Genomic DNA, 25,510 nt, shown 5'->3' on the forward strand with positions numbered 1-25,510 from the left:
AAAGAGGTAAAATTTTTGAAGACTAGACTGGTTAAAATATGAGCAGAAGAGTTATTGGGTCTCCTGAACTATTATAGGCAAGATAACCTAGTCAGTGCAACCTCCTGAAGAACCATAAGAAGAGCTTGAGCCTTCCCCTGCAAACGCGTTGTCACAGCGCTCTAAAAATGATATAGAGCTCACCAAAAGGAAGGGGAGGGGTGAGAGCTAATAAGAATACCAACCTCACCATTTCAGCTTCCTCTCCTTGAGGCACTAATCCAGCAAAAAGTGAACCCCGTCCAGGGCACTGAGATTGAGGCAAGGGCTGTCGAAATGATGGAGGCTGCTCGAGGTCAGCTCGATAAAGGATCGATCAAGCTCGCTCAAATATAGGTTGAGCTGAGCTTGATGAAACTAGGCTCGAAATTAAATTCGACCCAAACTTGATAAGACTCGAATATATATATATATTGGTTGCTCGTAGTTTTTTAACATAATTAGTTTTATTGCTTGTAATTAATATTTTGATAATATTTATATCCCTATAGTTAAATTAGATTTTATTTTAATTTTGATTCAAGCTTAATTCAAGTATAAATCAATTCAAGTCTACTTAAGCTAAAAAATAATTTGAATTGATAAAACTTGAAATTACTAATTGAGCAGCTCGTTTAAGCTCGAGGTTGACTTGAGTTTGAAATAAACTTAAAATTAGCTCGAATTGAGATTATTTCAATTCAAATTTAATCAAAGAGTCATGCTCAAAATTAATTTCAATCCAAGCTTAATCTAGCTCGTCTCATTTACACCCCTAGGCAAGATAGCCTTTGAGACAGTAGTTACGGGACGAGTAGAAGTCTTTCTAAAGACTATAGACTATGACTCGAATAAGCAAGCAGAAAATAGCTGGGATGACATTTGAGAGTCACCTTGCCTCTCGTGGCAAATTTTAAGAAAGTTTAGGTTCAATCTCGTGTCAAAATACTTAGAAACTCATCGTTGACAAAAAGATCCAAAATGAAAGAAGAAGAAAAAGAAAAAGAAAAGCAATTCAATTATCTTATAATTGGGCCCTTCCCACTGATAAAAAGGCAAGCTTGCTAAGTAATCAAAAGTATCAAACTACCTTTTTATCCAAACCAAAGATCATCGCACGATCAAATCATTCCAACCCAACGGTGCAGATCGAACGGTCCAAAATAATTCCGATTTAACCGACATATGCCTCCATAAAAACAAATCCACTGCTATGTTCTTCTCTGTCCTCCTCCTCCCTTTCTCTCTCTCTAACCTTCGTTGTTAAGTTCTCATCTTAAACCCTCGTTTCTTAATCTCTATTTCTTTTATTGGATTGTTTCAACCTATTGATCGATCTCCATGGCGGAGATCTCCGGGCTCCTCGAGATCTTCCAAGAGGAGAAGGCTCCGAAAGATCTCCCCCGGAGGCTCCGCTCCGATGCGATCCGACCGGGGCTGGAGAGGCTCCTCGCGGTGCTCGACGCGGGAATCGCGGACGCCGCCGATGGGAGGCTCGGGTTCGAGAGCTGGAGTCGAGCTCAGATCGACGCCGTGGTCGCCGTCGCCAAGATGGTCGTTTCCGCCGTGCTATCAACCGCAGGTTCGATCCTCTTTTTTTGGTTTTATTAGATGGGTTCGATTTATTTGGTGGTTTTGGCTGCTCTTGCGGGAAAAGGATTTTATCTTTTTGTGAAACTTTTGGAGCAGTGGAGCAAGTGGAGGCGGTGGTAGTGGCGATTGTGGAGAAGTCACTGGAGTTTGGGATCAGGTGTCTGGAGAAATCGCGTTATGATGGTGATGACTTCGGATTGCAGGTTTTTAGTTATCTAGTTTAATTTTGTCGCACAAGGAAATAAATTGTTTTATAAAAAAAAAGAGATATTTATAGAAATAGGTGTTCGTGATACTTAACTTCAGTGTGAAGATAGGACATTTCTTCTTCTTCAAACATGTTCTTTTGGGGTCAAAAATGTGTCTTCAGTATGTTGGTTTTGATAGTTTGTTGTGAATGCTAGAATATGATTCTGACGAGTGACGACTAAGGATTTCTGACAATACTTGAATCAAGGACATCTAATTATTAGTCAAAATTCAAAACACACATCGTATTTGAATGCCAGGTGGTTTAGATATCATGTCCATCCGGTCAAATTTCTGAACTGTGATTAGAGAATTTGAGGACATTAGAAACAAAGAAAATTGTTTAAAGCTTTTTTGGAAGTGCCTTTAAGATTTATTTTTGGAACATCATCTGTTGTGGGTGTAAAATGTTTTGTTCAGACCTTTGTCTTAAAAGAGTATAAGAGTATAAGAGTATGAGGGTGGCAACTTGAACATTCTGTGCAGCACTTTCTTGTTCTGATGCTGTGATACTAGGGTAGTAGTTAGTAGCGACATTTGCTGCTAAGTCATGACCCATGACTCATGAGAACAAAGGATGCTCACAGTTGTGTCCAACAATGCAGCCAGTTGTATATTTTTTTGTACCTAGAATTTCCCTTACATTCAGGACTTCTAAATTCAAAAAATTATGTTCTTTAGCAGTTCTGTTTAAGGATTTTCATAGCATTTTCTATGTAGTTGGGTGCATGATGGCTTTATGAAATTTACGCATTTACAAACTTGGCCCGTTGAGCCTTTCAGGTTGAAACAGATCCTATTGAGAAGTTGCTGAAGATAGAACAATTTCTTCATTTTTCCTATTCAAATTACTTATTTAACCTGGAACAACCTGATTTGATAGAAAAACATCAATGCCTGAGGAAGAATATGTATATGTCTGTTTCTTGCATCATGTACTAAAGATGAGATGGTATTTAGAATGACAATGATAATCCCAATAAAAAAATTCTCCCTTGAATGTTTGTAGGTTTATGTTCAGTATGTAGGTCAAGGGATATTTTTGGGGCAATTGATGATTCTTGTTAATATAAAAAGTCTATTCGGTTCATGGACTTAGAAAATCTACCACAAACTCATGCATAGTTGATGCAGAAAAAAAATATTATTAAAGAAATTTGTCAAAATGTGGAGTAAACATCAATACAATCTGAAATTATATAACTCTACCATGATTTATGACAGAAATATCTTTTGGTCAAAAAAAAAATCATTCACTCTGCATTATCCATATATCTTATATGTATGTATACATACATAAATTTTTTTTTTTTACCTGTTGGCTTATTTTCGGTATTCCATGTGGCTAACATTCTCATTTCTAGTTTTTACTCTGCCCTTGAGTGCTTTGTTATCTGCTGAAACTATAGCTTCAAGAAAGTTCAGTTCTATAGCTGCCTCATTGAAGCTTGGTAAAAATAATATCCATGACATTGGAAAGATACATCTTCACTGTATCCTACATTCGAAATGGTATTATTTTTAACATATTCATGCTCCTTAAAGTTTTGCATAGTCAAAACTGCAATCGGCCGAATATTGTTGCTAACGTCTCTCCCTTACTTTGAAACTTCGAAGATAGATGAATTGTCACAAAAGGCCATAGCCCTCTTTTATTGAAACTTAAAAAAAAAAGTTTGTCCCCCATACATAGATTACAAAGCAACCAGATAAATCTGCACAGTACATCGACTCCCCAACTAAACAAAATCACATCAAAACAAAATTTCATAGAGTTGCTAGTTCGCTACCAACATATTAAAACCACAGACCAAACAAACATAGATTAGAACCTAAACATCCAGCTTCCAACACCAAATGATGGATTATCCATTTCAAAACACAAAGATGATACGACTTGTGCCAGATGCTAGTATAAGTGATTATTTCTTGGTAAATTCTATTAATTGGACAAGTTACGATGCACTAAGGATTGAAGTGCCAATCAGCATGGGCCATGCTTGCTAGCACTTACCATGCCTACAACATCTTTATTTTACGAGTGAAAATTTTTCATAGAAGCTTTCTGCAGTCCCATAGAGGAGCCGGAGAATTTTGTCACCGCGTGGAGAACACATAAATCTTTTAGCCATGGCAGCTAGGGTTTTTTCTTCAAGGTCATGTGGAGAAGAAGATGGGGGATTTAAAGGATCGTGCATAGTGGTCGCAATCCATTAATATAAGCTACTATGTGTTATCACTTTCAGATTCTTAATGTAAGTTAGATCCATTATAACTTAAGTTAGAGTCCATTAATATATTAAATTAGATCCGTTAACTTAAATGTTAAACCGATCGTCTTCTTCGCTAGGTTCTTTGCAGCTGCGAAACCCTAGCGGTGATAGCAGCCATGGCGACGATGGCTGAGATGGAGAATCAACGTTGAGGGATTAGAATAGGTTCCTCTCTCCGTTCTCTCTCTCCTCTTCTCTTCATTCTCTTTCTTCTCCTCTCTTTTCCTTTTCTTTTCCTCTTTCTTCTTAGCCTTGCCGCAACTTGTGGGCACCGTAATCCTTGCTATGCACATTATCGTGATACAAGTGTCAAAGGAGTGAATTTTCTTTCTTGACAAATTTTAAGACAAGCAGATGCCATCTTGCCCTCTTCTGCCCTAATTTTCCTTTTTTGATTGAGTAGTGCTACGTGGTCTTTTATGATGTCCTAATGTCCTACGTGGTAAGAGTGGGTATTAGTAGGGAATAGGGACAATATTGTGGTATATGGAAAAGTAATGGATGTTAATTAAACTATTTTTGCTTCCATGTAGGACATCCTAGTCAAAGGCAACATTATGATGGACATCATCAGGGACCCAAATTGTTTTCCTTTTTATTTTCTTAAAAAATTCTCTTCTATTCCATCACTATTAACCAAGAAAATAAATGATAAAGTTGAATTATTTTTTAATGATATTGTTAATATGTGAAATGGGTAAATAAATTTATTATAATTGTAAACGATACAATCTATGGATGAAGAACTTTTGCATGTAAATGCTTTCAAGTATACCCAACTCCTATCTTTAACTGTCTACTGTTTTAAGATGCATTATAATCTTCTTGATAAATATTGCATATAAACATCTGATGTCATTCTCTTGGTCGTGTATAACACCGTTTCTAGAAATAAGGCATTTTGTTGTATTCTTGTTATAATATGCTATTAGAGGAATCATGCAACATTTTACTTTTCCATGCTGCATATTTATTTTCTTATGACTACCGGTGTTACATTGTTTACTGTCTTGTTTCAGAATGGACTGGCACAATTCTTGGAGTTAGCACTAACTAGTGGAACTTCTAAGGAATGTGATATGTCAGAGCATACCCCTGTAAATACCTATATAGAGCAATTGTCTTCTATTCCAGTTAAACCTGGCAACATGGACCTGGGAAACAGTACTTGCTATCTTGAAGGTTGTATTGCTACCGTCCTTGTATGCTTGTTATTGTCGTTATTTACATCTTAAGATTGGTTTTAGTTTGTTTTAATGCTTGTCTTATGTGGGTCTTAATTTAGGTTTTAATTGCTTGAAGGCTGCAAACAGTGCGGAAAGGCTTATGATTACCTTGTCATCAGAGTGTCTAGAACCAGTTCCTAATGCTAATCATTTAAGTAAATTTCTGCCCACAGCATCTATGGACTTTATGTTGTCATTGGCACAGTATTTTGCAGTTGTTCACTTGAAATGTGTACCTCACCTCCTTATGCTGTGCAAAGAGCTTCTTCAGCTTCCAGTTTCTTTAGAAGAACAGTCAGAGGATGGAAATTTTGGCTTGAGATTGTCTTTCAGTCAAAGAATTTTGAAGTTCCTTCATTGTCTTGTTAGTGAATATCCTTACGATGCTAGCTGGACTGACTTATTAATATTTGCAAGCTATGCTGATACATTACCAGCCTTATTTAGATTGAGATTTGACATCTCTAACCATGATTGGACCACAGTTGGGGATAAATTTGGGAACCTCTCATTGCAAATAATGGAAGAATTTCTACAGCTTATTCAAAGTGTTTTCTATGATAGTGACATCTGTTGTAGCATCCAGACATGTATTATTGCTTCCATGATGGAAACTTTGAGTTCTAAGGTCTGGAGATATGATACGTCAAGCTCTTCATTGATGCCTCCTTTAATTTACTGTCCTCAAATTGTTATCTATCTGGTGAAGCACCTCAGGGATGTTAAAAGCTTAATATCTCGGAGTGACCTTTTGAAAGAAAAGTCGGGAGTCGATACTCCTCACTATGTAAACAAGTCTGAGGCTTGTGTTCCATTGTGCCATGTTCGTTCTGAGACTGTCTTTCTTCTGAAAAAGTATACAAGCGAGGAATATTTAAGATTGATATTTCCTCAGTCAGAACAATGGCTAGATGATTTAGTACATGTTGCCTTTTTCCTTCATGAGGAAGGGGTAAGATCAAAGCCAGTAGTTGACAAATCACGTACAACTTCTTCAAAAACTGTTATTTCAGACTCAGAATGTGCAGCCAGTCATGATGATGAAGCTATTTTTGGAGATCTTTTTGCTGAAGCTGGTCGGCCTGTGGGATCAGGTGAGGGGCTTGATCAATCGGTTCCTCTGGTTGCTAGTGCACTCAATACTCCTGGCCTGCCTATCCAAGCAGCTACTGATATACTAAACTTTCTCAAATTGTGCATCTTTTCTCCTGAGTGGAACCATTCTGTTTTTGAGGATGCTTGCAGAAAGCTTAGTGTAGAGCATGTAAATCAGCTGCTTTCAATAGTTAACTGCCAATCCTGTCTCTCTGGTGAGAGGAACTTTGAGAAATCTGCAACCTCACAAGTGCATGTTTCTTTTGTGCAAATTAATGACATCTGTTTCCAAATCTTGCACACTCTTCTGGTTCGTCATGATTTGTCACCCTTTCTCAGAAAACACCTTGTTGATCAAGTGTTGAAGGTGGAAAATGGATTTCATGTGTATAATTATTATACCCTCACTCTGGTTGCTCATGCCCTTATTTCTGCAGCAGATTCTGATACTGAGCTAAGAATGAAAATCTTTATGGGGTATTTTAACTTTGTTGCAGAGAAGGCAAAGAGCACTTTGTGTGATACTGAGCCCACTGATTTCATTGAGACTCTTCCTTGTGCTTTTCACTTGGAAATTTTGCTGATGGCATTCCATCTATCAAGTGTGGCTGAAAAAGCTGCTCTGGCAAATTTTGTCTTTTCTTCAATTAGAAATTTAGATGCTCCTCCACCTGGAGTTAGTGCAGGGCAACTTTGTAGCTGGGGCTTACTGATGTCGAGGCTTCTTTTAATCCTACGACATATGATATCATACCCATCTACTTGCCCATCATGGCTGCTTTTGCGTTTAAGATCCAAGTTGAGAGAATCTCCATTTAGAGCACTGCATTTTGATTCCCTGAATGATCAGTTACCATCCTTTGCATCATCTGTAGTGGCAAGTATTTTTGGTGATTCTCTCAAGGAATCATCTGTTGTTAGCAGCTTGATTCCTCAGCTGATTGATGTGAGCCCCCTTATCACTGTGATCTACAAGGATGATTCTGCCCTCCAAAATTTGGGCTTGAACTTTTCTGATTTGTTTGCAAAATTCTCCCAAATTCTTGGTTTTTGGAGAGGTAAAGAGGCAGAAGCGGTGGAACATCTTGTAATAGAGAGATACATCTTTTTGCTTTGTTGGGGAACAGTATCTGGTGCTAGTTTTACCACTTGTGATCTTCTTCAGGTGGTGAGTTGGGTGAATATTGACTTATCGGACGTTGAGCTTCTGTTTAGGTTTTGTCTCACTCTTGTGGACATCCGTGCTGCTACTTTTAAGAATATTGATTTTCCTGCAGTTATCTGTGGTCTACTTCAGCAGCTACACTCTGAGCAATCATTGGATATGACTAGAGTAAAATCCTGGGATTTTCTTCGTAAGGGTACATGGTTTTCACTTATTCTCTCTCTTCTTAATGCTGGCATATGGGGATACTCTGTGAGAAGTGCGACTTCTGGTGTTGTGCCTTACTGGGGTGAGCAGGACAAGGATGGTGAACTAGTTAACCTTGTGGAGAGTGTGATTATGTACATATCTGCTGAAAAGAAAGGTGGATGGCTTTTGAATGTTCTATTATCCACATTGAAGGCATATCTTCACATTCTTGATGGAGCATTTCTTTCTGTCCTTGATCCAAGTAGATCCTCCACAAATCATTTTTCTCCTCTTTTATTGCTTAAACATGTTGGATTTGACAAACCCAAACAGGATTTTCTCCGTGAGAAAAGTGGTTGCAATATGTCTCAGCTGGAGGTTGTATATGATCTGTCATTAAAGTTGGATGGAATTACTTCTGAAGTGGTCAAAGGAAACATAGATTGTATTTTCTTGAGGTGCTTGTTACATGGCTTCCCATCACATTCTGATTCTTCCAATGGTGCCCTTCTCTCTTGCATTCTTGTTATAAGAGATGTGATATGCACCCTGGATGGATACCTCAAAATCAGAGGAGACAAAGACCAAATAGATGCTGAAGTCTTTTGCCAGCTCATGGAGACAGTGATGGCCATAAAATCTGACAAAATATTTAGGTGTATTTCTGAACAATGTGATTCTATATACGATAGTCTGATTGGTCACAGGAAAAATTTGGCAGGCTACAGTGAGCTCTTTGTACTGAAACAGTTAGAAGGCTTCTTGGCGAGCATCAATTCCAAAAATGATGCTGCCAGTGACGTGCAAGAAATCGTAATTGCTAGTATTGTTGATCTAATTGAAGGACTTAGAAGGGACAATTCCAAGAAAGAAATTTTCAAGTTCTATCTTGGTTCTGATGAAGGTTTGCTGGAAGAAGAAAAGATACTTTTTGGTCATCAGCGTGCTAATATACCGATTCTCATTGATGCATTGAATAAATGCAACTCTGAGGCTATTAATTTGAAAGTTCTGAACTTATTTATTGATCTGATAGACAGTGACCTTTGCCCTGGCCTCAAGGAAAATATACAGAAGAACTTTCTTGAAATGGAGTTGTTATGCCTGTCAGGCTGGTTGGAATTTAGGATTTTAGGCTGCTCAAGGAACTTCATTCAGGGAAGTTCTACTGCTACAGGCTCTTTTCCTTCTCTTAGAGAATCAACTGTGGACTATATTATGCGCCTTGTACTTCCTTCTTCTGAAACAATGTCCAGAGAACTCCAAAGTCGACTTGTTGAAGCCATGCTCATGTTACTTGATAGTGCATTTTTATTGTGTGATCTTCACACTGGGAAAGCTTATTTCAACTTTTTAGTTCAACTTCTGGATGAGGAAACCTCTATGAGGCAGCTTTTGGAAAAGATTGTGGTGTTAATGGAGAAGCTGGTTGACAATGAGAACCTACTTCCTGGGTTGAAGTTTTTGTTTAGCTTTCTTGATTCTGTATTGGGTGATTTTGGAGCTAATGTAAATGTTTATGATAAACTCTCATCCAAGCTTTCTCTGAGCAGTAGTTTCAGTTCAGGGTCACTATTTCCGAAACAACTTTATTCAAGGAAAAACTCAGATAATTTTGTTCTTCCTGCCAACCAAGAAAGAGGCTCTGCATCTGTTGACTGCGAAGCAACTTCTGGTGATGAAGATGAAGATGATGGGACATCTGATGGGGAATTGGGCAGTATAGATAGGGATGACGAAGAGGATAGTAACAGCGAAAAGGCACTAGCCTCTAAAGTATGCACATTTACATCTAGTGGCAGTAACTTTATGGAGCAACACTGGTATTTCTGTTATACATGTGATTTAACTGTCTCAAAAGGCTGCTGCTCAATCTGTGCAAAGGTTTGCCACCGAGGTCATCGTGTTGTGTACTCACGATCAAGTCGCTTTTTTTGCGATTGTGGTGCAGGGGGTGTCCGTGGAAGCAGTTGCCAGTGTTTGAAACCTCGAAAGTTCACTGGTGCTTCCAGTACACAAGCTCCTCCTACGAGTAGTTTTCAGTCCATTTTGCCCTATTCTGAAGATGGTGATCAGGCAGCGGATAGTGACTCAGATTTGGATGACGATATCTCTGCAGATATCAACAATTGCTTCAAGTTAGCAATACCCCATGAGGTGCAAGATGCCCTACCTGCTATACTTGAAAAACTTGACACTGAGGGCCAACTGCTCGAACTTTGCAATAAATTGCTTACCACTGTGATTGGCCGGAGGGAGTCAAACCTTTCAAAAGATAAGAAGATACTGCTGGGTGGTAATAAGCTGGTGTCTTACAATGTTGATATTTTCCAGTTGAAGAAGGCTTACAAAAGTGGATCACTGGATTTAAAGATAAAGGCTGATTATCCAAATTCAAGGGAACTCAAATCACAATTAGCAAATGGAACTCTTACCAAATCACTTCTCAGTGTCAGTGTTCGGGGTAGGCTTGCTGCTGGAGAAGGAGACAAGGTGTCTATATTTGATGTTGGGCAACTTATTGGACAGCCTACTGTTGCACCTGTGACAGCAGACAAGACCAACGTTAAGCCACTCTCCAGAAACATAGTCCGTTTTGAAATTGTTCATCTTACTTTTAATCCTTTGGTCGAAAACTATCTTGCTGTGGCTGGATATGAAGAATGCCAAGTTCTTACTGTGAATCCTCGTGGTGAAGTGACTGATCGCCTTGCAATTGAACTAGCTTTGCAAGGTGCCTATATTCGTCGAGTGGAATGGGTTCCAGGTTCTCAGGTTAGGCTAATGGTGGTGACAAACATGTTTGTCAAGATATATGACCTTTCCCAGGATAATATTAGTCCTATGCACTACTTCACTTTGGCTGATGATTGCATTGTCGATGCCACTCTTATTCCAGCATCCATGGGGAAAGTATTTCTTATTGTACTTTCAGAAGCTGGATGTTTATATAGGCTGGAAGTTTCAATGGAGGGTGATGTTGGAGCGAAAACATTGAGTGAACTCATCAGGGTTAAGGAAGCAGATTTCCAACCGAAAGGGCTCTCATTATACTTCTCTTCAACCTACAGATTGCTTTTCTTGTCCTATCAAGATGGCACAACCATAATTGGACGCTTAGATGCTACTGTGACTTCCCTTACTGAATTATCATGTGTCTGTGAAGAAGATCAAGATGACAAAGTAAGGTCAGCTGGTCTACATCATTGGAAAGAGTTGATTGTTGGGAGTGGTATATTCATCTGTCTTTCAAGCCTTAAATCAAATACAGCACTTGCTGTATCTTTGAGTCCTCATGACTTAGCTGCGCAGAACATGAGATATAGTGCAGGTTCAACTTCGCCTATGGTTGGCATTGCTTCCTATAAACCATTGTCGAAAGATAAGACGCACTGTCTTATCTTACAGGATGATGGAAGCCTTCAGATATATTCATACATCCCTAAGGGAGTTGACACTGCTGTGAATACGAGTATGGAACAAACAAAGAGGCTAGGCTCCAGCATTCTTAGCAATAGAGCATATGCTGGTTCAAATGTCGAATTTCCACTTGATTTTTTTGAGAAAACAATGTGCATCACGGCAGATGTAAAACTCAGTAGTGATGCTAGCAAGAGTAGTGATTCTGAGGTTATCAAGCAAAGGTTATCATCAGATGAGGGATATCTGGAAAGTCTCAGCTCTACTGGGTTCAAGGTATAATTTAATTTTTGTTATTTTTCCCATTGAACTACCAAAATTGTTAGTTAGGCCATTAACTTGTATTGAACCCCTGTATATGTACATCGATTCTGCACTTGTTTTCTTATATGGTTGAAGATGACTTCTAATGAATCTTTATCCTGTATGTTTTGTCCCATGCATTTAGGTCACTGTCTCAAATTCTAACCCTGATATTGTCATGGTTGGCTGCCGTATACATGTGGGTAATACATCAGCAAGCCATATTCCCTGTGAGATTACAATTTTCCAGAGAATAGTCAAACTGGACGAAGGCATGCGATCATGGTATGATATTCCATTCACGACTGCTGAGTCACTTCTGGCAGATGAAGAGTTTACCATCACTGTGGGCCGAACTTTTGATGGTTTAACGATGCCTAGGATAGACAGTCTAGAAGTTTATGGTCGAGCTAAGGATGAATTTGGGTGGAAAGAGAAAATGGATGCTGTGCTAGATATGGAAGCACATGTTCTTGGTACCAATTCTGCTACTGGGAGATTGGGAAAAAAGTCTCAGACAATGCATGCTGCTCCTATCCAGGAGCAAGTTTTGGCAGATGCTCTGAAGATCCTTTCAAGGATTTATTTGTTGTGCAGGTCAAAATCTGCTGCTGAAATTGTTGATGCAGATATGGAGCTTGGTAGACTTAAGTGCAGAGCTTTGCTGGAAACTATATTTCAAAGTGACAAGGAACCCCTACTGCAATCTGCTGCTTGTCATGTTCTTAAGGCTGTGTTTCCAAAGAGGGAGATATATTATCATGTAGATACCATATTTAATCAGAATATTACGTATCTATCCTTCCATATCCTGCTTTCATATATTTTCATCATTCTCTTTTGCAGGTGAAAGACACCATGCGCCTCTTGGGAGTAATAAAATCTTTTCCTATGCTCACTTCAAGAATCGGAGTTGGAGGTGCTGCATCTGGTTGGGTGATCAAAGAATTTATAGCACAGTTGAATGCAGTGTCAAAAATTGCTGTGCATCGTAGATCAAATATGGCTACCTTTCTGGAAACTCATGGTACTTTGAGTCCACATCTTGATATGAAAATCTTTTGCTTGAATCATATACTTCCAAATGATAGAGCTTTACTAGACTATTTCTACAACCTGCTGATGTCAAAAATGAAATGAAATTTCAGTGCAGTTTCATATGGATCCAACTAATGGAACATATTTACTGGCTATTTATACCATTTTTACTCCACACAAACCAGAGGAACTGCTTTACTGTCTAATTTGAGCAAGCTGTGATTAAATTACTAAGATGAGTGCTTCTAGCGGTTGCAAGATAGTTTCTTCTATGTTTCCTTTTTTGTGTGTGTGTATTTCGAGATAGGATTTCGACCTCTCTGAGTGCCATTCCTAGGTGTGATTATCCTTTGCCCAGGCATTTCATGATGGGCCTCTTGGCTGCAAATCATCCTCCATCTAAACATCTTGTTTGTCCCTTGCAGAGCTGTTTTAACCTCTTCTGGCCAGGTCTAAGAACTGTCCTAATCCTAACATCTGTGAGCTATCTTTTCTCAAGCTCCCAGAGAGAGAATGATCTTACTATATCTTTACTGCTTGCACTGGCAGCTTTAACTGCCTTCTTGGAAGGAGCTCTGAGGGCTTTAGTCACTCTTTTAAATTAAAAGTTTTAATGGCTAAGTAGCTCAGAGAAAGGTATTGACAGTGATGTATTGCTGTTTATTATTTGAGACCAATTCGATTCCTTGAGTAATTCCTTTTGTATTCTTTTCTTATGATAAAATATGTTAATAGTTTTGAGTAATTATAATCATTAATCTGTTTGTACTGATGAGAAGAACTGGTTCTGTTGGAGAGGTCATATTCTTTCCCATAAGAGGTGGAATATACGGCACTGTACTGTCTGTATTTGGAGATATGCTGCTTAAGAAAAGAATGATAAATGGTAATGCCTAAAAAGTGGTAAATGGTAGTTCAAAGTTTCGTTCATTTATTTAGGAAAGAAAGTTGGGTGAAAAATAATGGGTTGGGGGAGACAACTTGCAGGAAATTAGTGTTTGAACTGCATTGAGGTAGTATTAGCAACTAATGTTGGAAGCTTAGGTGCATCCTTTATTTTTTTATTGAATTGTTGTAGTATATAGATATTTTTCATATCGCGAAATCTAATATATCTCTTAGTTTGCATTTGCTAGTTGGTTACTCCTCTTTTAAAAGGAGACAGTTAATCTGCATTACTTTGGTTCTCTTGTAACAAAAGATTCTCTTTGTATGTGGAAGATCCAGTGCTGTTATGTGTGTTCTTACATGTAGGTAATCGGATGTAACCAACTGTTCCTCTTAGCACATGAAAACATACACCACACATACGTAGATATGTTCAAATATACATAGATAGGTACATTTCCACATAGAAGATATACATACTATTACTATCCTACTTGTTTGTTTTTAGCCCTTCTTATTTGCTTCAGATTTTATTGAGTATGACGGAAGGACCACCTAATTGCTAACTACTGCAGCAGCAGGAGCGATATAGTGAACTAGGAATTAGGTTTAAGTTTGATCAAGAAGAATGAAGTTGTCTTGTCTTTCTTCATTCATCTTCACATGGATCTAAAGGATATCATAGTATTTGTTATGTCTCAGTCATTAATGCAATCGCTCTTCAACATGCATTTCTTTACTGCACTTTGGGCATATGCACTTTTTATATGGTTTGTAATATGTAGTTTGCTATTATCAGATCAAGCTATTAGCACTACCTAAAAGAGTTCATTAATCTGTCTGTTTTGTCTGAATGATTGGATTAGGTTCAGGGGTAGTTGATGGATTAATGCAAGTTTTGTGGGGTATTTTGGACTTAGAGAGGCCAGAAACACAGACAATAAACAGCATAGTAATACCATCGGTGGAACTTATATACAGTTATGCAGAATGCCTTGCTTTGCATGCAAACGAAGCATCTGGACAGTCTGTTGCACCTGCTGTTGCTCTACTTAAGAAGTTACTCTTTTCACCATTTGAAGCAGTCCAAACTTCCAGCAGGTCTCACATGCAACTGTTTCTAATATCTGCAATTATGTAGTTGTCTCCATGAGAATTTGATTAACAATGTGCTTGTTTTGGTGTTTCAGTTTGGCAATATCATCTAGACTGCTCCAAGTCCCTTTTCCTAAGCAAACAATGATAGCTACTGATGATGCTTCAGAGAATCGTGCAACAACAAATGTTCCTTCTGATACAAATTCTACTGGTGGAAATGCACAGGTCATGATTGAAGAGGATCCTGCTACATCATCAGTGCAATACTGTTGTGATGGTTGCTCCACTGTCCCCATACTTCGGCAAAGATGGCATTGCAATGTATGTCCGGACTTCGATTTGTGCGAAGCCTGCTATGAGGTACTTGATGCAGACCATTTACCTCCACCACATTCTAGAGACCACCCCATGTCAGCAATTCCCATTGAAATTGATTCACTTGGAGGTGATGGCAATGAGATTCATTATTCTGTGGATGAGCAAAATGATTCAAGTGTAATGCATGTTGCTGTAGATAGAAGTATGCAGAATTCTCCATCCTCAATTCATGTCTTGGAGACAAATGAGACTGGAGACTTCCCTGCATCAGCAACCAACCAAAGGATAGTCTCAATTTCTGCTTCTAAGCGTGCTGTTAACTCTCTGTTGCTACGTCATTTAATTGAAGAGCTCAATGGATGGATGGATACAACTGCTGGTATTCGAGCTATTCCTGTCATGCAACTCTTCTATAGACTATCATCTGCGGTTGGTGGACCTTTTGTGGATAGCTCGAAACCTGAAAACTTGGATTTGGAAAAATTTGTGAGGTGGTTGTTGGATGAAATTAATCTCAATAAACCATTTTCTGCCAAAACTCGTTCTTCTTTTGGGGAAGTTGCCATCCTTGTCTTCATGTTCTTTACACTGATGTTCCGTAACTGGCACCAGCCTGGTGGTGATGGTTCCCAGTCTAAGTCAGGTGCTACTCCTGATTTGCAAGAAAAAGGTTTCATTCAGGTTCAACTTGCAGCTTCAGCAATTTCATCCACTATTGATGACCAAGAAAAGAATGAGTTTGCTTCTCAGCTGATCCGTGCTTGTTCCTTCCTTAGACAGCAAGTTTTTCTGAACTATTTAATGGACATATTGCAGCAACTTGTTTACATTTTCAAGTCCTCATCTGCAAGTACAGAAAGCAGTTCGTTAGGTGGTTCTAGCTGCAGTTCACTTCTGACAGTTCGAAGAGAGTTACCTGCTGGAAACTTCTCTCCTTTCTTTTCAGATTCTTATGCTAAAGCTCATCGAACAGATTTGTTTATGGACTACCACAAGCTATTATTGGAGAATACATTTCGTCTTGTTTACAGCATGGTTCGACCAGAAAAGCAGGACAAGTCAGCAGAAAAGGATAAAATATACAAAGCATCAGTTAATGATTTAAAACTTGATGGATTTCAGGATGTTCTTTGCAGCTATATCAGTAATCCACATACAACATTTGTGCGAAGGTATGCTAGGAGGCTTTTCTTGCATTTATGTGGTAGCAAGACTCACTATTATAGCTTTAGAGATTCATGGCAGTTCTCCTTTGAAGTTAAGAAGCTATATAAATTAGTAAATAAGTCTGGAGGTTTCCAAAAACCTGTGCCTTATGAAAGAAGTGTGAAACTTGTAAAATGCTTGTGTGCTATCTCTGAAGTCGCTGGAGCAAGACCTAGAAATTGGCAGAAGTTCTGCTTAAAACACATGGACCTTCTTCCCTTCTTGATGAATGGTATATTTTATTTTGGTGAAGAATCTGTTATTCAGACACTTAAGCTTTTGAACTTAGCCTTCTATACCGGCAAGGAAGCGAGCCATGCAACACAAAAGTCAGAAAGTAAAGATGAAGGAGGTTCTTCCAACAGAATTGGGTTGCAACTGTTAGATCCAAAAAAGAAGAGAAAGGGGGAGGATGGAAATGAAAGTGGTTTGGAAAAATCTTGTCTGGACATGGAGCAAGCAGTAGAAATGTTCAATAACAAGGATGCTAGTGTTTGGAGGAGTTTTATTGATTCTTTCTTGCTAGAGTGGAACTCAGCAAGTGTGCGGCATGAGGCTAAGTGTGTGCTACATGGCATATGGTATCATGGAAAAATCTCATCCAAGGAAGCCATACTAAGTAGTCTACTTCAGAAGGTAAAGTTTCTTCCAATGTATGGGCAAAACATTGTAGAATACATGGAGCTCATGACAGGACTACTGGGGAAGGTAGCTGACAACAGCATGAAGCAGTATGAAAAAGAAGTTGTGAACAAATGTTTGACATCTGATGTGATAAGCTGTATATTTGAGACTCTCCATTCACAGAATGAGCTTTTGGCTAATCATCCCAATTCCCGTATATATAATACTCTAAGTGGCTTAGTAGAATTTGATGGCTACTATCTTGAGAGTGAACCTTGTGTAACTTGTAGCTGCCCAGATGTGCCTTATGCCCGGATGAAGCTTGAAAGCCTAAAGTCAGAGACAAAGTTTACAGACAACAGGATAATAGTAAAATGTACTGGAAGCTATACTATTCAGTCAGTGACAATGAATGTTCATGATGCTCGTAAGTCAAAATCAGTAAAAGTTCTGAATTTATATTACAACAACAGGCCTGTGGCTGACTTGTCCGAACTGAAGAATAATTGGTCCCTTTGGAAGCGTGCGAAGAGCTGCCATCTTGCTTTTAACCAGACAGAACTGAAGGTTGAATTTCCAATTCCAATTAACGCATGCAATTTGATGATCGAAATGGACTCTTTCTATGAAAATCTACAAGCTTCTTCCCTTGAGTCATTGCAGTGCCCACGCTGTAGCAGGTCTGTTACTGATAAGCATGGAATTTGTGGTAACTGCCATGAAAATGCATATCAGTGCAGGCAATGTAGAAATATTAATTATGAAAATCTTGACTCTTTCCTCTGCAATGAGTGTGGATACAGCAAATATGGTCGTTTTGAGTTCAATTTCATGGCAAAGCCGAGCTTCTCCTTTGATAACATGGAAAATGATGAGGATATGAAAAAAGGATTGGCAGCTATTGAGTCAGAGTCTGAGAATGCCCACAGGCGATACCAGCAACTTCTGGGATTTAAAAAACCTCTGCTTAAGCTTGTATCAAGCATTGGTGAAAATGAGATTGATGCACAACAGAAAGATACAGTTCAACAGATGATGGTTTCTTTGCCTGGACCTTCATGCAAGGTAAACCGAAAAATTGCTCTTCTTGGTGTGCTCTATGGTGAAAAATGCAAAGCAGCTTTTGATTCTGTGAGTAAAAGTGTCCAGACATTGCAAGGTCTGAGGCGTGTGTTGATGGCATACCTACACCAGAAAAATTCTGATGATTCAGTGGGTTCATCAGCATTTGCAATTCCAAGATTACCAAATAATTGCTATGGTTGTGCTACTGCTTTTGTCACACAGTGTTTGGAGTTGTTGCAAGTTCTATCAAAACATGCAAACTGTAGAAAGCAACTTGTTGCTGCTGGCATTTTATCAGAGTTGTTTGAAAACGACATTCATCAGGGCCCAAAAACAGCACGCATTCTAACTAGGGTAGTTCTTTCTGCTTTCACTGAGGGTGACGCAGAAGCAGTTGCGGAGTTGAACAACTTGATACAGAAGAAGGTCATGTATTGCCTTGAGCACCACCGCTCTATTGACATTGCATTAGCGACACGAGAAGAGCTATTGCTACTTACTGAGACCTGTTCCATAGTAGATGAATTCTGGGAATCAAGGCTACGTGTTGCTTTTCAGCTGTTGTTCTCTTCTATTAAACTGGGAGCAAACCATCCTTCAGTTTCGGAGCATATCATTCTTCCTTGTTTGAGGATCATTTCTCAGGCATGTACCCCTCCCAGATCTGATGCTGCAGATAAAGAACAAAATATGGGAAAATCTAGTTCAGGTTTGCAATCAAAGAGCAATGATACTACAAATCAGTTGGCAACTTCGAATAGTCTCTCCAGTGCTAATAAGGTTCCATCTGAATTACCAGAAAAGAATTGGGATTCTTCCCGAAAGAGTCAGGATATTCCACTATTAAGCTATTCTGAATGGGAAGGTGGTGCATCATATCTCGATTTTGTCAGGAGACAGTTCAAAGTATCACAGGCAGTCAAAGGTACTGCACAGAAGTCACGCCAGGATTCGCAGAAATATGATTATTTGTCACTGAAATATGGTCTCAAATGGAAGCGGCGTGCTTGTAGAAGGATTGCTAAAAGCGATTTTTCAACATTTGCTTTAGGCTCTTGGGTGTCTGAGTTGATTTTAAGTGCTTGTTCGCAGTCTATAAGATCGGAAGTATGCACTCTTATTACCTTGCTATGTCCGCAAAATTCTTCTAGAAGGTTCCAGTTGTTGAATTTACTCATGTCATTGCTCTCTGCAACACTATCAGTTGGTGAGAATGCAGCAGAATACTTTGAATTATTTTTCAGGATGGCTGATTCAGAAGCTGCACGTCTTTTCTTAACTGTGAGGGGATGTCTAGCTACCATATGTAAGCTGATAACACAAGAGATATCTAATGTAGAGTCTCGTGAGAGAAGCCTGAATATTGACATATCTCAGGGATATATACTTAATAAGCTTGTTGAGCTCCTCAATAAGTTCCTTGAGGTTCCAAATATTAGAGCGAGGTATTCCTTTTCTTTTCCTTTTTTGGGGCAATGTTCATATAATTAATTGCTCTTGTTTCTTTATATATATTGGTTTTTGACAGATTTATGCGGGATGAGTTATTATCTGAAGTTTTGGAGGCTTTTCTTGTTATTCGAGGCCTTATAGTTCAGAAGACGAAATTAATAAGTGACTGCACTCGCCTTTTGAAAGACCTTCTGGACAGTCTTCTACTGGAGAGTACTGAAAACAAACGTCAGTTTATTCGTGCTTGTATATCAGGGCTGCAGAATCATGCAAAGGAGCAGAAAGGCCGAACTTCACTGGTACTATGTTCAATCCAAATAAGTTCATTGATTTATCAGAAGTACTTTCAGCTGATCTGTTCTTTAATTTAGATCCAAACTCTACCTGATGCGTTTGTCTACATTCAATTGGAAATAAATGCTCATCACTTCCATTTTGTTTTATGTTGAATTTGACTAGAATTGCTTTATTATGGTGTTGAACTTTTATTGCAGTTTATTTTGGAGCAACTTTGCAATATGATTAGTCCGTCAAAGCCGGAGCCTGTTTATCTTTTGATTCTAAACAAAGCGCACACTCAAGAAGAGTTTATTAGGGGTTCCATGACCAAGAATCCTTACTCCAGTGCTGAGATTGGACCACTGATGAGAGATGTGAAAAATAAAATTTGTCACCAACTGGACTTATTGGGACTTCTGGAAGATGACTATGGCATGGAATTGCTGGTAGCTGGCAATATTATTTCTCTTGACCTTAGCATCTCTCAAGTATATGAGCAAGTATGGAAGAAATATCATGGTGAAACTCAGAATCCTTTGTCAAATGCTGGCGCACCACCATCTTCTGCTGCATTAACATCATTTAGAGATTGTCCACCGATGACCGTAACCTATCGTCTTCAGGTTGGTTATGAGATTTATTGTTATCGTTATCTTGTCTTATTCGTAAGTATTTGTCTAGAAATAGCCATAGCTATGTCAATTAAATTTTATTATTATATGAATCAATCATCTATGTTTAATTGCAGACTATTCTGATGCTTAATAGTTTCAATTTTGATTTTTCTCCATCCAAGTAATCAATCCAACTCTGCTGAAGAAAGCCCTTTTCCCCTCGATCTTCAAGCTTGATTGTATGTCCATGAACTGCTTGTTCTTGAGCAGCATGCGCTCACACAAAAACACAAAAATACACGAATATTAGTTATTTGCTCATATATGACAGTTCTGATTTATTCAACAGATCAAATATAATTTTCCAATTAAGCAGGCACCATAGTATCAGAAAGTTACACCTCTCACTTGGGTGACTGGTTTGCTGATTTTATGTGATGTATTACAGAAATTGACAGAACAATTTCCTCTTTTTGGTAGGGTTTGGATGGTGAAGCTACTGAGCCCATGATTAAAGAGCTGGAAGAGGAAAGGGAGGAATCACAGGACCCTGAAGTTGAGTTTGCAATAGCAGGTGCTGTCAGGGAATGCGGAGGACTTGAAATAATTTTGAGTATGATCCAGGTGAGTTATTCTCTTAATTCAAGATACAGGAGCTATATATCCCAAATTTTATTTGTTGCTCACTTGCTCTATCCTAGTTAACAGTGATGCAATCCAAGACCAACTTATTACTCTAGGACATGATGTGAATGTGGACTTTCTTTTCAATTGTCTACAATTTAAATCTGATGTCATCTGAAGAGTTGCTCTGCATCTCCTCACGATTAGTTGGTGGGACTTCACATTGTTATATTCCTGTATTTTTCTTACAATGAGATTAATCTGTGAAACTTATTGAGAATTAAGGCCGATAGTTGCAATATTGTTGATTTTGACTTTTATTTTGGGCCACTATTGATAAAACCTATCTGGGACTGAAACTGGCCAAAACCAAAACCGTAACTTTGAACAAATCTCATCTAGCTCTTTGAAGTTAATTTGTTTTCTTGAGTATATTCTTTAAGATGAAATTGAATTTCATGTATGTTCTGTTCTGTTCAAATTTAGATTGAGAAAATTTTCCTTTCTGATTTCCAACTTCTTTGCAGCATTTGCGAGATAGTGAATTGAGATTGAACCAGGAAGAGTTAAGTTCAGTGCTTGACCTTCTTATGTACTGCTGTAAGATCCGGGAAAACCGGCGAGCTTTGTTAAGGTTAGGTGCTCTGGGCCTGCTACTTGAGACAGCAAGGCGTGCATTCTCAGTGGATGCTATGGAGCTGGCCGAAGGCATTCTCTTGATTGTAGAGAGCCTTACAATGGAAGCTAATGAGAGCGATATTAGCATTACTCAAAGTGTTCTTACAGTTACTAACGAGGAAAGTGGTGCTGATGAGCAGGCCAAGAAAATAGTTCTCATGTTTCTGGAAAGGTTATGTCATCCCTCATGTGTGAAGAAATCAAATAAGCAGCAGCGGAATGATGAGATGGTGGCGAGGATCCTGCCATATTTGACCTATGGCGAACCAGCTGCTATGGAAGCTCTTATCCAGCATTTTGAGCCTTACCTGCAAGACTGGGGCAAATTTGACATGTTGCAGAAGCAGCATCAGGATAATCCCAAAGATGACAGCTTGGCTCAACAAGCAGCTAAGCAGAGATATGCTTTGGAGAATTTTGTTCGAGTTTCAGAGTCACTTAAGACAAGTTCATGTGGGGAGAGGCTGAAAGACATTATTCTAGATAAAGGGATCACAATTGTTGCTGTTACGCACTTGAAAGAAAGCTTTGCAGTGGCAGGACAGGCTGGGTTTAAGAATAGTGCAGAATGGGCATCTGGTTTAAAATTGCCATCTGTTCCACTGATATTGTCAATGTTGTGGGGAGTGTCAAAGGGTCATTACCCTACACAAAGATGCATCGCTGAGGAGGGGATTTTACCACTGCTTCACGCTTTAGAGGGAGTTTCTGGGGAAAATGAAATTGGTGCAAGGGCAGAGAACTTATTGGACACGCTAGCTAACAAAGAAAATAATGGTGATGGCTTCTTAAGGGAGAAGATAGAAGAATTGCGAAATGCTACTAAGGATGAAATGCGCCGTCGGGCTCTTAGGAAAAGAGAAGCACTACTTCAGGTAACCTATCAAATCCTTGCTCAGAGGGCTGATTCATATTAGTGTCATCTTAGTTTGCTGCAGTTTGCTTTTATTGCATTTTCTTTTATCTAGCATATATGAGCAGCCTCTGTTTTTTTTTTCAGTGAAAGCTTGTGCTGCACTTGCAATTTTTTATTGTTGTTATGTACTTAATTATTTATAGTTTGGTTTAAGCTGTACATTTCTGATAAGGAAGTGTCTGTGAGCATTATTTTTAGGGTTTCTTACATGTTTGCCACTGAAATGATTTAGAATATCATAAGTGCCACTAAAATTTTCCAAAATATCACATATACCCTTAACATTGGGACTCTTTATAATTGCTACTTAAAGACTAAGATATACTAAATACCATTCCTCAAAATATCATTTTTTTATGATTCTAAAAGAATGTGACCGTAAAGTTATATACTTATATTTTAGTATTTTTACATAGTATCATAGTATAGCAACACCAGTTACAAATTAGCCTTATTTTGAAAAATCTCCTTTATTGGCATATTTGCAATTCAACTATAGTTTTTCAAAATTCAAATATATGTCTAGAAAATCAGATCCAGTTTAATTCACTAATAATATTCTTAGTATCCATTGAATCAAAGTAAAGCAGAATGTTGCAAACTAAAATGAAAGAAAAACAGAAGTAAAATAGGCCGACAAGAAACACTTGTTACTAATTTCTGATGATGTAATTGTTTTTTCGTGTGACATTTTGACCTGTGTTTGAAACTGGAATATCAATTATGCTCAAAATCTTTTAGAACTTTTGTTAAAAAAGAAATATGGTACACTGTTATAGTGTTAAATTTGAATTAACACTTCTTCTTTCTTGTTGTAAATGTTCTAAATGCACAATAGTCAATAGTGAGTAGCAGTTGGAACATGCCCTCTCAGCAGAAAGTTAGCGTTGTATCATGAGATTCTCTTTCCTGAGTCTTGCAACCTTAATCACATGTGATTGAGTGTTACTTTCTTCACTCTCAGGGACTTGGAATGCGGCAAGATTTTGCTTCAGATGGGGGTCAGCGCATTGTTGTTTCCCAGCCAGTTATTGAGGGATTGGAAGATGTGGAGGAAGAAGAGGATGGGCTGGCTTGCATGGTTTGCCGGGAGGGATATAAGCTGAGGCCTAATGACATGTTGGGTATTTACTCTTTTAGCAAGCGGGTGAATGTGGGTTCAATAAATTCAGGAACTGGCCGTGGTGACTGTGTTTACACGACTGTGAGCCACTTCAACATCATACACTTTCAATGCCATCAGGAGGCAAAACGTGCAGATGCAGCACTAAAGAATCCCAAAAAGGAGTGGGAAGGAGCTACACTGAGGAATAACGAAACCTTGTGCAATTGTATCTTCCCTTTGAGGGGCCCATCTGTCCCACTGGGACAATATGTTCGATATGTTGATCAGTACTGGGACAACCTAAATGCTCTAGGGCGGGCAGATGGCAGCAGATTGCGGTTGCTGACCTATGACATCGTCTTGGTATGAGAACTCTTATTGCTGTCTTATGTCTGTCCCCGTTATTGCTATTTGTGGCTCCACTGTTATCAAAATTAGTTCTATTGCTACTATTGGCTTCCATTATTAGGTTGTAAATTTTTTAGATGTCATAGTTAATTTTTCGCTATAGTGACAACTGTGGGCAGCTGGTAACTGTATGCCCTTTTCCAACTGGAATGATTACATAGACATGGTTAATTTTAGGCATCCATCCTATCTTTCCTTAATTTGCCTTTTGGCAGAAATAGGCAGCAGTCTGCGGAATTCACATTAGTGTTCATAATACGTGTCATTTTGCCATGAAATCCTCTCAGATCCTGACATTTTTGTTGTAGATCAGTTATTGTTGATGATTTGTCTGTTCATATTTCTAGTTTTGGATTTGTTAGTCGTTTTTAGTGTCCAACGACAAATATTAACCAGTTCATATATGTGGCCTAAATTTGCTGCTATGGTCCTGTAAATATGTTGGTAGAATGGTCAAATGTTTTGAAACAGGAAGTGATGCATCTTAGGGCTTCCACTTTATAATTACTCATGTGGCTGTCATGCTGGCTGTAATACTATTTTCTGTTGTATTTTGTGCAGGTGTTTGTTCAATTAAATAGCTTATATTTACTAATTTTTGTGTCCTTTTGCTTTTTTAGATGTTAGCCAGATTTGCTACAGGTGCTTCTTTCAGCACTGACAGTAAAGGCGGTGGAAGAGAGAGCAACTCAAGATTCCTCCCTTTCATGATCCAGATGGCCTCTTACCTCGTAGACCAGGGAAGTTCCAGCCAGCAGCGACGGTCATTGGCAAAATCAGTTGCTGCATATTTATCTAATGGTTCGTCTACCACGGAGTCTATCGCTAGGTCACCATCCTCTCTTCCTGGATCTCGTTCCGCTACCGGTCCCTCAGAAGAAACCGTCCAATTTATGATGGTTAATTCTCTCCTTTCCGAGTCATATGATGATTGGCTGCAGCACCGCCCTGCTTTCTTGCAGAGAGGCATGTACCATGCTTACATGCAGCACAAACATGGCCGTTCATCCCTGAGATTGCCCTCTGATCCAGCTAGTACTGTTGTCCGATCTGATGAAGGTGCCTCCACTGAGATGAGCGACAGTAAGAAGCTCTTTGCTTTGGTCCAGCCGATGCTTGTTTACACTGGTTTGATTGAGCAGCTGCAAAGGTTCTTCAAGCTCAAGAAGCCGTCAAAAGCCGGCGGTGGTGAAGGCAGCACCAATCTGGAGGGGTGGGAAATTGTGATGAAAGAGAGGATAGTCAACATGAAGGAAATGGTTGGGTTCTCCCGGGACATGCTGTCCTGGCTGGAAGATATGACCTCAGCTGCTGATTTGCAGGAGGCGTTCGATGTAATGGGCACGCTGAAAGATGTATTCTCCGGTGGGTTTTCGCAGTGTGAGGATTTTGTTCGAGAAGCCATTCGAGCTGGGAAGAGCTGAGGGAGGGAACGAAGGAAAGCACATATTCATTCTCGGTACCACTCTTGTTCTCTGTTTGTCTATCTGTCTGTATGTATGTATCCAAACAAAATAGCTGTTCGAGATGATCATATGATCCATGTATCTAGGGTGAAATTTTGTAAACTGGACGGCAAATTATTCCTTGTGTTCAATAACATAATATCCTTCCCATAAACTTCAAAACAGCTCATGTCAGGTAGTTTTTCCAAAAGCAGGCACTT

General features: G+C 38.9%; 1 protein-coding gene across 1 annotated transcript; it reads left to right on the top strand.

Moving 5' to 3' along the window:
- Positions 1 to 1,243: 1,243 nt before the first annotated feature.
- LOC140795144 (auxin transport protein BIG) lies at positions 1,244 to 25,464 on the top strand. The gene is made up of 14 exons (XM_073147547.1): positions 1,244 to 1,600; positions 1,708 to 1,814; positions 5,153 to 5,315; positions 5,419 to 11,504; positions 11,677 to 12,294; positions 12,378 to 12,558; positions 14,324 to 14,558; positions 14,648 to 19,213; positions 19,297 to 19,519; positions 19,715 to 20,122; positions 20,594 to 20,737; positions 21,265 to 22,290; positions 23,296 to 23,799; positions 24,465 to 25,464. Exons 1-14 carry the CDS (start codon positions 1,360 to 1,362, stop codon positions 25,266 to 25,268), a joined length of 15,306 nt encoding a protein of 5,101 aa, XP_073003648.1. The 5' UTR covers positions 1,244 to 1,359; the 3' UTR covers positions 25,269 to 25,464.
- Positions 25,465 to 25,510: the final 46 nt, after the last annotated feature.

This window comes from Typha latifolia, chromosome 9, assembly GCF_019914945.1.
Source record: "Typha latifolia isolate L0001 chromosome 9, TyphaL0001v2, whole genome shotgun sequence".
Lineage (NCBI taxonomy): Eukaryota > Viridiplantae > Streptophyta > Magnoliopsida > Poales > Typhaceae > Typha > Typha latifolia.